The 17141-nt window shown below is 34.7% G+C and overlaps 2 protein-coding genes across 2 annotated transcripts; one reads left to right on the top strand and one right to left on the bottom strand.

Moving 5' to 3' along the window:
• Positions 1-1083: 1083 nt before the first annotated feature.
• Positions 1084-4164, top strand: LOC107862049. Its single transcript, XM_016707491.2, has 2 exons — positions 1084-1343; positions 3737-4164. Exons 1-2 carry the CDS (start codon positions 1169-1171, stop codon positions 3826-3828), a joined length of 267 nt encoding a protein of 88 aa, XP_016562977.1. The 5' UTR covers positions 1084-1168; the 3' UTR covers positions 3829-4164.
• A 507-nt stretch (positions 4165-4671) lies between these two features.
• Positions 4672-6653, bottom strand: LOC107862048 (chaperone protein dnaJ 8, chloroplastic). The gene is made up of 3 exons (XM_016707490.2): positions 6121-6653; positions 5946-6014; positions 4672-5071 (listed from the first exon to the last, which is right to left on the bottom strand). The coding sequence occupies exons 1-3, from the start codon at positions 6352-6354 to the stop codon at positions 4886-4888; spliced, it is 489 nt and encodes a 162-aa protein (XP_016562976.1). The 5' UTR covers positions 6355-6653; the 3' UTR covers positions 4672-4885.
• Positions 6654-17141: the final 10488 nt, after the last annotated feature.

Below are 17141 nucleotides of genomic sequence, written 5' to 3' on the forward strand. Positions count from 1 at the left end.
AGGATGTAGAGATTTTGAAGTTTATTTATTTTGGATGTAGATCAGTTATTGAAGTTAATGGTTCCTTAACATTCCTTGACTTGATTGTCAAGCAAATGGTTTAACTTCTTATATAAAAGTAAAAAAATAAAAAACAAAAAAGATATGATCAAACACAACTCTAACTTTAATTTTAACTCCAACTTAAACTCCAATTTCAAAAAATTTTAATTTTTATGGCCAAACGACTACTAAATATTTTGGGGTGCTAATTTCACTTTTGTACATCCTACAAATCTCCTGTAAATGCGACACGCGAATACAGTGAAGCGTTGCACCACGAGCAAGTCAACACGTGCAGCATAGAGTGGATGCCCAACCAGGGACTCTAAGGGGTCGTTTGGTAGAATGTATTGAAAAACTAATGCATATATTAGTTTAATGTGTATTACTAATATCTTGTTTGATATACTCTAGCACCCTATGTATAACTAATCTTTTCATTAGTTATACATTCTATTGTGTATTAATTTGTGTATTACTAATACCTCAAATTTCATGGTATTAGCAATACAATGGATCCAATAGACCAATATATGCATTAACATGATTAAAGACATTATTAATCCTCAAAAAAAAATTCAAATTATTTTGAAAATATATACGGAGGATATTTTTGTAAAGAAAAAAAATTTAAAAGAAATTATTTAATTCATGTTATTTTTAATACATCAAACCAAACATTGCATAAGAAAAATACAAACATAAATAATGCAAACATAGCTAACACAAATATTACTAATACAAGCTTACTAACACACTATATTTTGCATTATTCTTATACACTCTACCAAACGACCCCTAAATGAATAATCATTTTTTGTTATATAGACATAAATATTATTCAAAATATTTTGAAATATATTTTTATTTTATTATAAAATTTTAAAATATAATTTTTGATTTTTTGAACTCAACTTTTTATTACATTAATTATAAAAAATATATTTAGAATCTAAAATATTTTTAAAAATACACTCAATTCTAACTCTTTGTTTTACTTTAAAAATAAATAAAGTAAATAGTTTATTATTTTCCTAGCCAAACGGTTCCTTAAGTTTGTTGTTTGGAAAAGAAAATCGATTTAGGAGGTTAGGGGTTTTACTAAGCAAAATAGAGAGAGTCACAAATGGAGAAGAATAGAGCAAGTGAGACGAAGAAGATGAATGGAGCAGCGGCAGGAGGAGGAGGATTCAAGGCCAAATTGGAGCATGTCTTATATAGCGGTGAAAAGAAGCACGTCATAGGTGGCATCGCCGTCATTGGCGTTCTCTTCGGTGTTCCCTGGTACTTCATGACCCGAGGTAACTCATTCTTCTTCCTTCCCCCTTCTATTACATCAATTTATTCCACTCCCCTTGCTATTAGCACTTGTTTTTTTAGCTCAATAGTGCAACAATTAATTAGTGTATATGTATGAATCCTTCATATCTAGTTCTCCCACTATTCTATACGAAGTTGCAATTTTTTCCCCATTTTATTGGTTACCCTGCTACTGGTATAAGAGATTGAACTTTTCCATCTTCTTTTATTACCTTGGTGTTTGGGCCAGCTTGATTGTACCTCCACTAATTCCATATGCCATCTACTAGTACAACTCATTCTGTCTAATCTAAGCTTGGATACATGGAAATAAATCACACCAGTAGGGATTTGAATCTGAGACCTCGTGGTTCTGTACTCACTTCATTGATTGCTAGACCGCACCCTTGAGTTCCCCAAGATGCAAATCATCAAAGATCACGTATTTGCGTGTAGGTATTGTCATTTTTCACCTCATTCAAGTAGCAAATAAGCGTACTTCCACTGGTATCTCACATTTAAAATCAATCACCAAAAAGATCAACTCTTGTCTCGACACTTAACGCCATATTCATCAAGAAACAATATGGCGTCATCTCAAACTAGTTGGGTCTTATGAATACTATCGGAGACTACTAAAACATGAAAAACAAAAAGAGGATTCTCTTGTAACAAGCATCAAACAAAGTTCAAATATTTACTATAGTTTAGTTAATAATGCAAAAATGCCTCTCAAGATAAGAGAGGTTACCAGTTATTGTGAGATTAGGTAGTGGCAATGTCACTGTTTTCTCCTCTTGTGTCCCGGCGTGTATTACCTATAGTTTCTCGCAATTCTGGTCTCTTCGCTTTACCAGTAAATAAAATAGAATTGGCAATAATTACTTGTAAAGTTGTAATAAGGCAAATAATGATGGTATTGTTTGACGTTTCCATGTGCTAAAGCTGTTAGAACGAGCAGGAAGTGCTGGTGTTGAGCTATCAGCTTTTGCATATTTGGTTGCCTCACTTCAAACAGATGTTATTTCAAGTGTGCTCCATAAGAAGATAAAACATCGGATTTTTGTTCTTTCGTTTTGGTGGTGGGTTAGGGAGGAGTCTTTAGCGTTGTTCTTTTATTTCCTTATGGACAGAATCTGTCAGGAGAAACAGGTTTGTGTAGATGCAAATATAAGGGGAACACAATACCTTTTTTCAGATAACTGAGAAATCCCCAAGGCCTAGTGGTGCATGGTTTGAAAATCAGCTGTTAACGTCCCCACCTCTCTCTCCTTTTTCACTTGACAAGTCTAAACTGTTATTCGCTCTAAAATAAGACTGAAATGTGAGGAACCACTCCATTTTACGTAATTGAGTGAAACCGGCAGAGTTGAAATGCATATAGTAAGAGAACATGAGAAATGGACACCATACGTACCATGCACCCAAATATTCACTCATAGAGGTTCTAAAAATCTTCACGCCATGAAAAGATTTTTGATGAAGCTGCACGACGCTCATCCCAGCTAAATAAGAATTTAGAGGTTCGTTGTTGTAATGTTTTGTTTCATTTTGGCTTTACAAAAAAAAGGATTGTGTTTCATTTATTGATCTTAAGGTTATGTAAGCTATGGAGTGTTAAATACAACAGACTATTTAGTATTGTCTGATTTTGTCTGTCTATGGTTTTTATGGGAGTTGTTTGGGTCAAATCATTTGAAACTTGAAAGCACCTAGCCTACTATTGTTCATTAACTAAACGATGGAGTACCAAGGGTATAAAAGGAAATGGATGTGCCATGTACAAGCTATATATGAATCCTAACATTAGCTACAAGAGTAATGCTGTCCAAAATGCTAGTCCAATCATGTTTGCCTATGATTATGCTAGGCGACTATTTTCTTTATCTATTTGTATGGAGTACATCTTCATGCGATTTCAAATGGTGAGTTCAGCTTCTGGAACCAACTTTTATGCAATATATTGGACATGGAAGTGTTGGTATTGTGAATTTCCTTTTTGCTGGATGTGAGTATTCAAATATAAAGGATTAGATAAGGAAATAATGAACCGGTAAACAATGCCTTGAACATGTTCACTATCGATCCTACTAAGAGTTCTTTTGATACTCACTTGCCGTATGACCCTTTTGAAGGTTTCTTACCCTTTCCCTCGCCTCTTCTTGCTTTTCTGTTCTAGTACTACTTGTGTCGAGAAGGACGATCATACCACATTACGAGCTATATACGATGTGTTGTATCCATTTGTTGTACTCCTCTTTAATTTGTTATCTGCTGCGGATGCATTATTGTCGTAAAATACATCCTTGCTACTTCCACTCCACTTCATCTGTGGATATCAAGAAGGGTGGAAAGCTGATGAATTTTTTCTTTGTTTTCCCTTTTTCTTTGAAAGGCTCCAAGCAACAATCTCACCAAGATTACATGGAGAAAGCTGATAAGGCACGGAGTGCTAGGCTCTCTGCTGGTTCATCCTCAACTAAATAATGAAAAGGGTTACTTCAACCAGGTTTCCAGTGCCAGTTTTTTCAGGCTTTTAAGTTAGGAGCATGCTGTGCCCAAAGGACTTATATAGATGCCTCTTTTGGACAAACTTTTGTAGTATGAACTATATTTTGCATACAACAGGAATACCTAGTTTGTGTTTTTCTATCTTCAAGTATGCTGGAGGTTGAACATGAGGAAGTTTATTAGTTTTTTATTGGCTTCGGATTGTGAAATACGTTGTACTACTGATTTAACAGTCGTAGATTAACTAACTACGAACGATGTACTGAGATTTGCTTCATTTAGTGGTGTGGTGATGTATATCATCAATTTGAATGTGCAGGAATTATTGAAAAAACTAAGAGAACCAACATCTCAACAACAACATACCCAACAACATACCCGGTGTATTCCCACTAACCCGGTGTATTTTCACATAGTGGGATAGAGGCTGATTCCGATAAGACTCCGGCTTAAGACCGATGACCTAAGAGAACCAGCATCTATCAGCTTTAAATTGGTAATTATAAGACTATATTTGCCAAGGGGAATTTTCTCTTTCTTTCATGTTGGAATAGGTCGTTTTTTCGGATAATTTAACTAGTTGCGGAAGTATTTAGTGCCATATTGAACTAAGATGTTAAAATTACGAACTACTAATTTTTTACTCGGGTGGAATAAGCATGTACAAATTTCGATTTTATGTTGGTGGGAGTAAAATTAATCCGCGTAGGTATCATCAACATTGTTGATGCTACAAAGTCGTAGCTGTTTGTGTCCGCGTAGGTATCATCAACATTGTTGCTGCTACAAATTCGTAGCTGTTTGTGCCAAATATAAGACTTAAAGAAATTTAATCTTATATTTATCAATGAGATGCATCACATCACCACAGTTGACAAAAACAAAAGAAGGGGAATCCCAAATATGTACAATGGTTCACTCTTGAATATTTACAACAACCTCAAACCATCTTTGATTTTAAAGGAGATGGGTGGGTCTTAAAATCTTGAATTTTCGACTGATTAAAGATAATCCCCAAGATATTAGGTGAGGATCAGATGTAAGGATTAACGTGCGAAGTATAATCACGGATGCCAGCACCTTCCCATCCCATCCATTCTTCCCATAAATCCCAATCTGGTTCATACATTCCTCTCATTGAATCATCATTACTATCATCATACTCCTCAATCATCTCCAACTCTGCTCTTGTTTCACCTCTCAAGTTGCTCATCACAACCTGCACCCCACAAACACACACACATTAGGAGAGGAGCTTTTTTATGATAAAATATACTAGCAAACTACGCCCCAATCCCGAATAAGTCTTGTCTTAATTGTTTGAATATCCAAATTCCTTTAAACGCCCCAACCAATCCCGAACAAGTCTTTTTAAGTCTTAATTGTTTGAATATCCAAATTCCTTTAAACAATAAGAGACAAAGGGACCAATTTTACAAGTTGACTACGCGTTATACACTTGAGGTAATTGGCACCTTTTCAACTTTTAGTGAAAGAGACATTAAGGTTCATCAAGTGAAGCCATTGGTACTGATTAAAGTCTCTGTCTGTAGGCAAAGAGTCATAGTAAAGCCTTTGGTTTATGCAAAAAGTCATATTCCATTCAAGTCAAGGGTCCATCCACTTTGATTTATTATCAAGAAAAAAACCTTACCTATTACTGTATCCAATTACAATACTATTAAGTATTATAGATATTTAATTTATCTTGTTTACTCCTCATTCATATTCTTATATGTTAAATACTTCAATTTAATTAAATGAATCAAAAACACTAGATAATTCATCCTACTTCAACTTGAATTAGAAATTAGATACTTATTCATGTCAACTAAAATAAATATATGTCCAATTTAAAAATCAACGAATAATTTATCCATTAGTACTCATATTATCTTCAATATTAAATATTTTTTTTTAATCTAATTTATTTCTTGAAGTACTAAATTTATTATTATTATATTTAAGAAATATATACTAAAATTATTCTTTCTTACGATATGTATTGACATACATAAAAGCTACCAAAAACAAAAATACACAAACCGACATAAGATCTAAGCAATATACAGAAAAAAGAAATAAGAACTTACATCGTACGCTTCATTGATTTGGTGAAATTGAACATCACAATTGTTTCCTCTGCATACATCCGGATGATACTGTTACCCAATCAAACACAACTCATATTAATCACTTATTATACACAGACATAAGTGAACAAAAATACCAAAAACAGATAGAGAACAAAGGCGTCTCAATAAATACCTGAAGAGCAAGTTTCCTAAAAGCCTTTCTAACTTCAGATTCAGAAGCACCAGGTTGAATCCTCAAGGTCTTGTACGGATCAGCAACAGCAGATGGTGAATAAACACATGAAACCCTAAATCCATTTTTGTTGTTTTTCGTCTTCTTCTTCGCCGAGTTCCTCAATCGAAACAGAGATGCAGACCCTGCTCCACAACCTCCAATACCCCCCAACATTCCCATAGCACTAGCCATTTTTTTTTAGATAAATTCCAAGCAAAAATGAAATTATATGTCTAATCACCCAATGATAAAAACAAGCACAATCTAGCAACCTTTATATAGATTACACAAAAATATCTTAATTAAATACTTTTTTAAGGCTGGTTAAGAAGCACCAACAATCAACAAGTTGTTAAGAAGAGAATACCAATGAAAAATGGAATGAAGATGGAAGAAGGCTTCACAATATATTTATAAGTACAGAGGAAGGGAAAAAAAAAAAGGTGTGGTAATTAATTATTTTTTCTTTTTTTGAGGTGATAATAATGGTGTGGATATGGAGGATGACGTGTCGGGCTCTTTTTTCGAGGTGACGTGTATGTCCGGGAGCGGTTTTAGTTTTATTTGAGTGGTGTAAAAGACGTGATAAAAAAGTGAGGCCCATTTTTGGCCCAGTCTTTTTGATCTTATCCGAACTTTTTTTTTTTAACAGTGTTGGTCTCTTTTTGGAATCTTGTTTAATTCAAAGTATATGCCGATTCTTATGTTTTTGGACTCCTTAATTATCCATTCGTTTAAATCGTATATTTTGACTGAATTGTTTTTAGATTTGATATCTCCACAAGATCAGTGAATCTCTTATCCTATTGTAATTATCCTAATTAATGACTTTAAAGTATATTAACAACTATATAACTTTAAATGAACCTATCGAGATGGATAGATCACAATATTTACTTACCTCATCTATAATGATTTATTTAGTAATGTTAAGTGATTTAATATGGTGAATTTACTCATGATAAATTACATCAAGCATTAACGAGTAACTGAAAAAATGAACCTATCGAGATGGATATATCACAATATTTACTTACCTAATCTATAATCATTTATTTAGTAATATAGTAATGTTAAAGTGATATAATAAGGTAAATTTACTCATGATTAAGAGATCTAAGTTAGTGCATAAACACATATCATAACAATAATTGTAGACTTTGTAGTATAACCATCCATCCATCAAATGAAAACGAATACGCCTTACTTTACTATTTTATGTGTTTTCATTTTATTTTTAATTCATTTTAAAAAGAATGTTACATTTATTTAGTAATTATTTGAAGACATAATGTCACTTCTACTTTTATTGATATTTTAATTAAAGATAATAATAATTTTTTTTATAAAGAATAATTTAATAAATAACATTAATTTTTTTCTTATCTCTTAAATTTTATATACAATTAAAGTATGCAACATAAAAAGAAAGAAAGAAAATAATATATTACTTTCTTTTTATCTAATATTATTTGACATATTTATTTTTTACATAACAATTATAAATTGATTAACATGACCATTAATATGAGGGAGTAGTACGTACACGAAGATCTATAGAAAAAATAGTAGTTGAAGGAGATCAAAATAATGGTAGAGAGAGCATATGAGGTGTTTCCAAGTCATCACATGTGGTTCACTCTGGAATTGTAGTTTTGTATGTACACTTTGGGAAGGGAAAAAACTTACACGCAATTGATATATATATTAAATTAATATATATGTCATGTATTTGAAGTTTATGTTATTTAATTATAATTAATTAATATATATTTTATTTAATTAAATTATATAATAATTATAATAAAAATATTAATTTGATACATAAACATATAGTAATTCTTTTTATACTTTGCGAACTGTGTGAAGATAGGGCATAGTAGTCGTCGGTGAATGGCCACATATTTATTTTTGTACTGGATAATTTAAACAGAATTGTAACGCATACACGCTTTTGATTATTGATTAACATAACATGCGTGGCATACATGCAGACTAAATCGTGCATAGTTGGTAGTATATTTTATTGTATGATAAGAAGGAAAGTAGTGGGAAATTACTTGACTCCTAGCAGGATGCCGCCTTTCGGTTACATTTTTTTGGTTTTATTATCCTAAAATTAAAATAAATACGTAATGGATGTATTATAATCTGCAAATTTGAATAGATAGGATTTTAAACTAATTGATCTTTTCCCATTCCGGGTTTTTCGACCGACTAGTGATTATTTCCGGCCACAAAAGGAAAAAAAAAAAGAAATAACATGTAATTGTTGTCAGTAATTTCTTTTGTTTGTTGAGGAAAATACAAGAATGTTCAGATAGTGAGAAGTGAAGAGTGGTGTAAGGACTTCAAGAACTTTGAGTTACCAACATGGATTGTCAACATGGATTGTGGTGAAACGAATGGGGTTACTTCATCCTTAATTACAGGACGACGGTTTGATTTTGGGTATGGAGAAAATTCTGTTGGGAGCACTATCCCCCGAATGGGGCCCTACCCGGCGTGAATTCGGATTAATCAGGCTCCAATGCGGGTACCGGACAGTGATGGAGCCAAACTTTGATTAAGGGTGTTCATATTTTTTCTTAGGCAAAAAACTGTTTAAAAAACAAAGAAAATAAAGTACTGCTGCACCTGCCAAGGTTCAAATTCGGGTTGTTGATGCGGAAATACACACTCTTGACCACTGGATTATGCTTCTCTAACTTGTCAAGGGTGTGCAACAACATGTATATAATCTAAAATATCTATATTTAACCTATATACTCGAAAAAAATTTTCGACGAAGGGTGTTCATCTGACCGCCCTTCGTTGGCTGTGGCTTCGCCATTAATACCAAACACCGAAAAAAAAAAAAAAAAAAAAACTTTGAGTTTGATATATGTTGATTGGATCCTATGTCTATTGGGATTTAAAAATGGCCTTTGGATAATTTTAAGGGTAAACAACATAAATCTTAACACTTTACTACCTAATTATCCCCTCTTCCAATTTTTATATTAATTACTTAATATCCCGGATATGATACATAAGTTTGGTCCGGATACATAATCAACAGATACATAACTAAACTTCATTTAAAACATCTGAAATTATTTTTGGGACATAAATAAAGTTCAAATAAAGTTGGACGTATCGGATCAAGAAAATAATACAAATCAACTTCAACATTTACTATGTATCAAAAGTAATGATATATCTCATACTTATATTATGTATCATACTCATAATGTTTAATGTATCAGGTGTAAAATAAACTAAAACTCACATACAATTTTCAAAATGTATCATATAAATCTAAAATCTCGACAAAATTAGATCTATGTATCATAATAAGTATATTACATGTATCAAGTATAAAAGTGAACCATAATCACATATATGTTGTATTATGTATCATAAAGAATTAGCTTTGAATCTATGTATCAGATGCAGTATATTGGATGTATCATATCTATAAAGAAACAAAAATCACATGTAAAATTTATGATGTATCAAAACGTATGCATTGTCACGAAAATTGATTTTTTGTAACTTACTTCTTCCTCTTTACAGATGCAATAATCGATAACTTCGTCATCATAGCCGGGTCATTTTGATATTTCAATCAATTTTCACGAAAATTAATGTCTTTCATATCATAATGAAATGATGAAAATTAAACAGATACGCACACACTCAAGAGAGAGAAGAGAGATCTCACCATTAACACAGCTTATATACACACAGCTTCAGGCACACATCGAGAATCGACCATTTTCTATTAGACACTCTATCACCAGCATCGAGACTCACCCAGATAACAACAACAACACAGATTCCCTTCACAATTCATCGCACACACACAATTGGAAAAGAGAAAAAATGGAGAGAGATTGAGAAACATCGGAGAAAGAGAGATTCGAGTGAGAGAGAGATCAAAACAGGGAGAGGGATCGAAAGATTGGGAGCAAAGCATAAAGGGGAACCAACTGGGAAGGATGGTCGTGCGATCGGATTCCGGCAACGTCCACCGAAATCGTGGTTGTGTTCGGTTTTGCTTGAAATCGGGTCGGGCGCGGGTTTTGTTTTGCATTCTGTTCTTGGTCAATTGTTATTTTGGACTGGATTTTGTCGTCGTTCTTTCTAAACTAGGCGAATCGGTCGTTTGAACTTGGTTCTGGTGAAATCGGTTGTGGGTTTTCGTTATTACAACATTTTGGTCTGATGTGGTGATTAAACCGAGTTTGGAATTGAGGTTGTTGGTCGAGTTTGTGTCCGATTCGAGGTTCTTTGGCACGCGGATTCATATTCTTGTTCTTGATTGACTGATATTTGGAATAAAATCATCATTGAGCCGTCGAACAATTTGCGGATTGAAATAAAATTGAGGTTCTGCTCGGGATATTCGGACGTGGTCTTCATTTTTTTTTCACTCGATTAATATTGGAATTTGAAAGCTACGAATCGAGGTCCAGTTCTATTCCCCTCTTTTATTTCATGTTTATTATATTTGATGTGTTGAAGTGAATATTGTGTTTGGTTGATGATTGTGACGTGGTGATATGTTTCGATATTGTGTTTGAGAAATCGCGATAATTGTGGTTGATATTGATTGATTGATTTACGTGAATGAAGGAATTGAAAGAGTTGAATTCATGTGGGAATAAGTGGGCGAGAATTGAAAACTTGATATAATTAGTGAACTTTGATTAGTTTGATTCATTAGTTGTTTGACTTGAAATAAACGTTAATTGAATTTGGTAGTATCAAGATACGCTGATTGGAATAGGCAAGACGTAGGTCGGGTAGGCAAATCTAGAGATTGTGGGTTGATTGAGTGTTTGAAATTTGATTGAATGGTTTGATTTTAGCACTTTTGAATCAATTGTATAATTTGGCCGGGGAATGCCCCAAAGTATCTGTATATATTTATTCACCGGGGAATGCCCCGAGGTATCATGTACCCGGAGGACATTCGTGGTGAAGGCCCGAGGCGTCGGGTAGAGCATTAGTTCAGGATTAGCGTAGGTTTACTTTCAGTCCCTCTTTATTTCAGGTTGTAATAATTGAACTGGACTTTACATTTCGGTGTGTTTTGTTTTTGTTTGATTATTTTGCGTGCTTCTTGTGAGGTTCATACATTTCTTAGTGCCAAATAGTCGATACACTCTACCAAGCGATCGTGGTTGAACCACGGGATCGAGAGGTGCCAAATACCTTCCCCTCGGTCAACAGAATTTCTTAGTCGGAATCTCTGTTCGCAAACCAGTTCAAAGAGTCAAACGGTTTTGAAAAGGATTTTCTAATGGTGACTTGGCACACCAGATTATGCCAAGTGGCGACTCTGAATAAAAAATGTAAATAATCCTTTTCCGAAACAAATTTTCATTTCTTGTCACTTAAATAATAAAACCCTTTCGAACTAAAAATATAAATCGTTTGGAGTACGAAAAAGGGGGTGTGATAGCATCTGGCGACTCTGCTGGGGAACTGTATGAGAATTCGAGCTTATTTTTGAGTCGTATCGGCTTTGTTTGGCATTATGAGTGTATAAGCATTGTTTGTGATTATTGTTTGTGTTATTTTTTTCCACTTTTGTGCGTTTTCGTGCTCTTTGTTTATAGTATTTATCCTATGTGTTACCGCTTTATATCTGTCATCAAGAGTCCACCCCCCGACCTTCTTTCTGCAACGAGTCTGTAGTACACGTGTTGTACACAACCTCTAGTTGAGTCACCCCTATTTTAGGGGGGGGGGAGCCGTCGGTGTTATGGAGTAGGTGGAAAGCAAAGCAGCCACTATCGATCATACGCTCCCCCGAACAGCCTTGTTAGTGAACCACAACGTAGGTCAGCCTTTAGGTCATGCTTATATGCATTATACTGAGACCTAGCGGGACCCACATGGTTCTTTGTAGGAGACTTACCTCTAAAGCATCCCTACGTGCTAAATGTTGTATCTTTGAGGATAACGTGGTCATTTGACAGACTGATTTGGGAAAAACATGTGCTAGAAGTAAAGTGTGTGGGTAATGAAAAAAAAAACAAGCAAAAAATAAGAAAAGAGTTTTGTAGTTTTTAGAGTTTTTTTATGGCTTTTATTTTTCAAAATTCAAAATTCAAAAGGACTTTTTTACCTCCCACACTCATTTTCTCAAAAGCATCAAAAAGATTTTCCTTTGTCTCGTTTAGCATGCATTCACAATTCGAAAACTTCAAAAAGATTTTTTTCATTCATAGGATGTGTTTATAAAAGAAAAGTGCAAAAAGAAAAAAAGATGTTAGAAATTTTTTACATTTCGTATAACGAAAATACCAAAAAGATTTTTCTTTTATAGTTGTTGATGTCATTTTTCTGTGAAGTATCAAAATGAAAACTCAAAAGATTTTATTAACATGGTTCATTGTCTGTCTTTGGTCGTATCTCTTAAGTCAGGGTCTAGCCTGTTATTTAATCATTAATTGTCCAATCTGGACGAACTACGCACCCCTGATTCTCCTCTTTCGGGAGTGAGATACGTAGGCAGCCTATTGTTGGTTCGGGGATCTTATTTAAAAAATTAAAAAAAAATGATTTTCTTCACTCTTCATTTAGAGTAGGTGTTTCATGTACATCTTTAAAAGAAAACAACAAAAAAAATATTTCCCTTTAATAGGTTCAGGTTTCATTTTTCGCATGAAATTCAAAATAAAAAATCCAAAAATATTTTTTCGGTAATCATAGATTTCATTTTGTACAGAAATCTGAAAATTCAAAAAGATTTTCTTCACTCTTCACTTAGAGTAGGTGTTTCATATACATCTCTAAAAGAAAACTACAAAAAGATTTTTCTTTAATAGTTTCAAGTTTCATTTTCCTATGAAATTCAAAATCAAAAACCCCAAAAGATTTTTCTTTGTTAATCATAGTCTTCATTTTGTATAAGGATGTTAAGCCTAAAAATGCAAAAAAAAGATTTTTGTCAGTTCTTTTGACAAATTGTTATTTTCTTTTCTTTTTAAAGTTTCAACAAGAAAAAAAAGAAAAGAGTTCAATTGGCTATTTTGGCACGACTTCACGAACTACGCACACCTGATTCTCCCCTTTCGGGGGTGAGATACGTAGGCGCCCTTCTTGGGTTCGGTGATCTTTTCAAAAAAACAAAAAAAAAAAAGAGGTTTTGAAAAACTGTTGAACTCTAACCATTTGCTATCTCTTGTCCAGTTAGTTTAAGGTGGTTGGTTTGTGGCATTTTGGCTGGTCCTCCATATTGCTCCAGGTCACAGAGGAAGTTATGGCCAACAAGGATACCGAGTTAGTTGTCACTAATCAGATAGGGATTTCCGTGAATGAGAATGTAGGATATAATGAAGAAATTCGAAAATTAAGGCGGCAAATAATAGAAATACATCGAGCTTGGGCTAATGGGTTGCCGCCTCCTCCAGTTCCCACTGATAATCTGGAATATCTTTCTAGCTTGCCTCCGGTGTCACATGCACAATTTCTCATTTTTGTTGATATGCCGCAACATGCATCAGGATCGGCTCCGGGGCAACAATATCCAACCACTTTCAATATTCATTTCCTCGCTCCTCAATACAAAATTACCACATGCTCGGCTCCGCCTGCTATTCATGCTTTTGCAGCCCCACTTTCGTCTGAAGCTCCTGCTTTTAATGTCAATCCAACGGTTGTGATTCCTCACTCTACAAGCGACCCTCTATTGAATATTTTTAGTGATTAGCATTACGCTCCCGAGCCCACATTTAAGTCGACTGGTCCTTATGATTTTCCTCAACCGCCTGAATTTCCTCCTAACACTGAGAAACCTGTTATGACAGAAGAACGAAAGAAAATAGCCAGAAAATTGAGAAGTTTGGAACTAACTATGAAAAACTTGCAAGGACTTGGGGGGGTACAAAAGTGTCTCATATAAAGATCTGTGCATATTTCCTGGTGTACATCTTCCTCTTGGTTTTAAAATGTCGAAGTTTGAGAAGTATGATGGACATGGCGATCCTATAGCACATTTGAGACGCTATTGCAACCAGCTAAGGGGCACTGGAGGGACGGAAGAATTACTCATGGCATATTTTGGTGAGAGTCTTTCAGGTCTAGCTTCAGAATGGTTTGTTGACCAAGACATCGACAAGTGGAATAGCTGGGATGACCTAGATAATGAATTCGTGCAACAATTTTAATACAATATAGAGTTGATTCCTGACGAGAAATCCTTAACTAATATGAAGAAAATGAGTACTGAAACTTTCAGAGAGTATGCGATTAGATGACGTGAACAAGCTGCTAGGGTGAAACCGCCAATGAAAGAAAGTAAGATAGTGGAGGCATTTATTCAAGCGCAGGATGAAACATATTATCAACACTTGTTACCTACATTAGGCAAGCCATTTATTGAGGTCCTCAAAATGGGGGATGTGATAGAGGATGGAATTAAGACTGGTCGTATTGTGAGTTTTGCAACATTAAAAACAACTACCCAAGAAATTAAAAAAGGTTTGGAAAGTGTGGGAGGAAAGAAGAATATGGAAGATGCATCCGCCATTGCAGTTGGACAACAGGCATGGGCAAGAGGACCACACCATCGTTACCCACGGGCTTAAACCCAAGTTTATGCCCAAGCTTCACAGAATCTTTACCAAAATCCATTATATCCCATTCCCCCACCTCCATATCAAGTGTATAATGCGCAACCTTATGTTCAACCTCCATCTTACTTACACTGGCCTGCGTCAACTCTGCCGAGTTATCCTCCAACTCCACATACATACCGAAGCCCTTCTAGGCCTGGTTTTCAATTTAAGCCAAATAATGAAATGAGACAGAAGTCAAGGGATAACTTTACACCCATTGGAGAGTCGTATGCAAGTTTATTCTAGAGATTGGTGCAGCAGGACATGATCACTCCTCTCCTTGGGTATACTCCCGACACACATTCAAGAAGTTTTGATCCTAATGTACGATGTGCATATCATTTTGATGTTCAGGGTCACAGTATTAAAGATTGTCATGCTTTGAAAAGAAAAATTGAAAAGATGATTCAAGATAAATCAATCATGGTACAGAACACTGACATTGAGGAAAGCTCTAGTCATGCTGATATGTAAACCAGTGGCTAAGATGTTAGGCTGAGCAATTAAGAAGTCACCCCTCTCCTTACTAGGAAGGGGTCTGGTAGCTTGTTTTATTTTATTTTTTGTTCTCCGAATTATTTCAGGATTGTAGTTCGGGATCTGTCTTATTTTGTCCTTTTGTTGTTTATGTTCAAACCCTTCTATCTTTTGTTTTGACTAAATGAAGTGTCTCATTTTCCTTTGTATTTTAAATATGTGTTGTTTGTTTTCTTTACATAGTACATTTTGTGTTAACTCTAGTGATATGACATGCAGTGAAATTTTCAGCCAGATCTTAAAATCCAGTTTAAGCATGAACTTCGAATTAGAGGGTTAAAGTTAAAAAAAAAAGAGCATATGAGAAAATAGATGGAGTGCTGAGACATTTGGTAATAGGTTAAGGCAATTATTTTGAGAATCACAAGAATAACTTGGCTATCGATCGAAAGGCAGGTCCCAATTAGGTCAAATAGTGGACGTGTGATCCCTATATCAAGGTTAACAAGAAGATAATCAGCTCCCCAGAAGCATGAATCACTCGATGTGAGGGATGCATAACAAAGGTAGAGTTGTATCTTTGACAAGTATATAAAGAGAGGTGAAACACATGTTCGAGGCAAGTTAGTGTTGTAAAGCATGTCATAAGTGATATTGGTCATGTACTTTCACATTGCATGCTATATACTTGTATTCTCAAGGATTGATATGATGAAGACATTTCATTCTGCTATCCAAACATTGTGTCATCCTTTGTTTCCCCATTTGAGCCTTAGTGTTATTTTCTTTCATACCCCTCTTTTGGAATCAAGATAGAGTAAGCAAAGTTCAAAGAATAGTGTCAAGTAAGAAGATAAAGTCAAAAGTTACAAAAAAAAAAGAGACAGAAATGTTTCCAAAAAAGATTGTCAAGAAAATAGAGTTAGAAAAAAGAATCGCAAAGTGAAAAGAGCGAATAAAAGAAAAAAAAGAGAAAAATCAGATCAAAGCAAAAGGATAAGCTGCCAGAACTACGCATGACCTGATTCTCCTCTCTCAGGGTGAGATACGTAGGCTGCCCTACTAAGGGCTCGGTCCAACCAAATAAATAATTTAGAATCACCCAGTCAAAAGAAACTGGGGCATGAGTTAATCCTCATTGTTTGAGTCGATTCCCAAAGTTGTAAGTCCTAACCTACTTCAAGTGTCGTTTGGGCCTCACGCCATCCTTTCTTTCTAACCCTATCCAAAAGCCAAGTTACAACCGAAGAAAAAACCTTCAGATCAATCTTAAGGGATGTTAAGGCAAAGCATGCAAGGGATATGATGATTTATTTGGGAACTATCTGTCGGAATCAAGAGAGAAATAAAAATGAGAGAGTCTTATTGGTGAAAACCCTCACGGGCACCGTAAGGCAATAGTAAGTTGAGAGAGATAAAAAAGAGAGAGTCTTATTGGTGAAAACCCTCACGGGCACCGTGAGACGATTGTGAGTTGGGAGAAATGAGAATAAGAGAGTCTCATTAGTAAAAACCTCACAGACACCATAAGACAAGGGTAAGCTGACGGAAAGACCCTTCAAAATGTCACTAGCCGAATGAGGTCTGAATGCAATTGGCCTAAGGAAATAACTTAGTTTCAAGGCCATTAACTCAACAATAATTGGTAGAAAGGTTGGATGGAAAGATCAGGCAGCTTAATCCAAAATCCATGGCATAATCATTAGAGTTGACTGTCATTTTTTGAAAATTTGTCATTTCTTTATTTCAAATAGGAACAATCATTGTCTTTTCTTTCTTCTTTTTATTTTGTTTTGTTGAGTCAGTGGTCCAAATAAAAGTCATTGTCATTTTTCACTTGTTTTTGAGTCAAGTCCATATCAAAACAAGTGAGAAAAGATTTCAAAA

Source organism: Capsicum annuum, chromosome 3 (assembly GCF_002878395.1).
Source record: "Capsicum annuum cultivar UCD-10X-F1 chromosome 3, UCD10Xv1.1, whole genome shotgun sequence".
Lineage (NCBI taxonomy): Eukaryota > Viridiplantae > Streptophyta > Magnoliopsida > Solanales > Solanaceae > Capsicum > Capsicum annuum.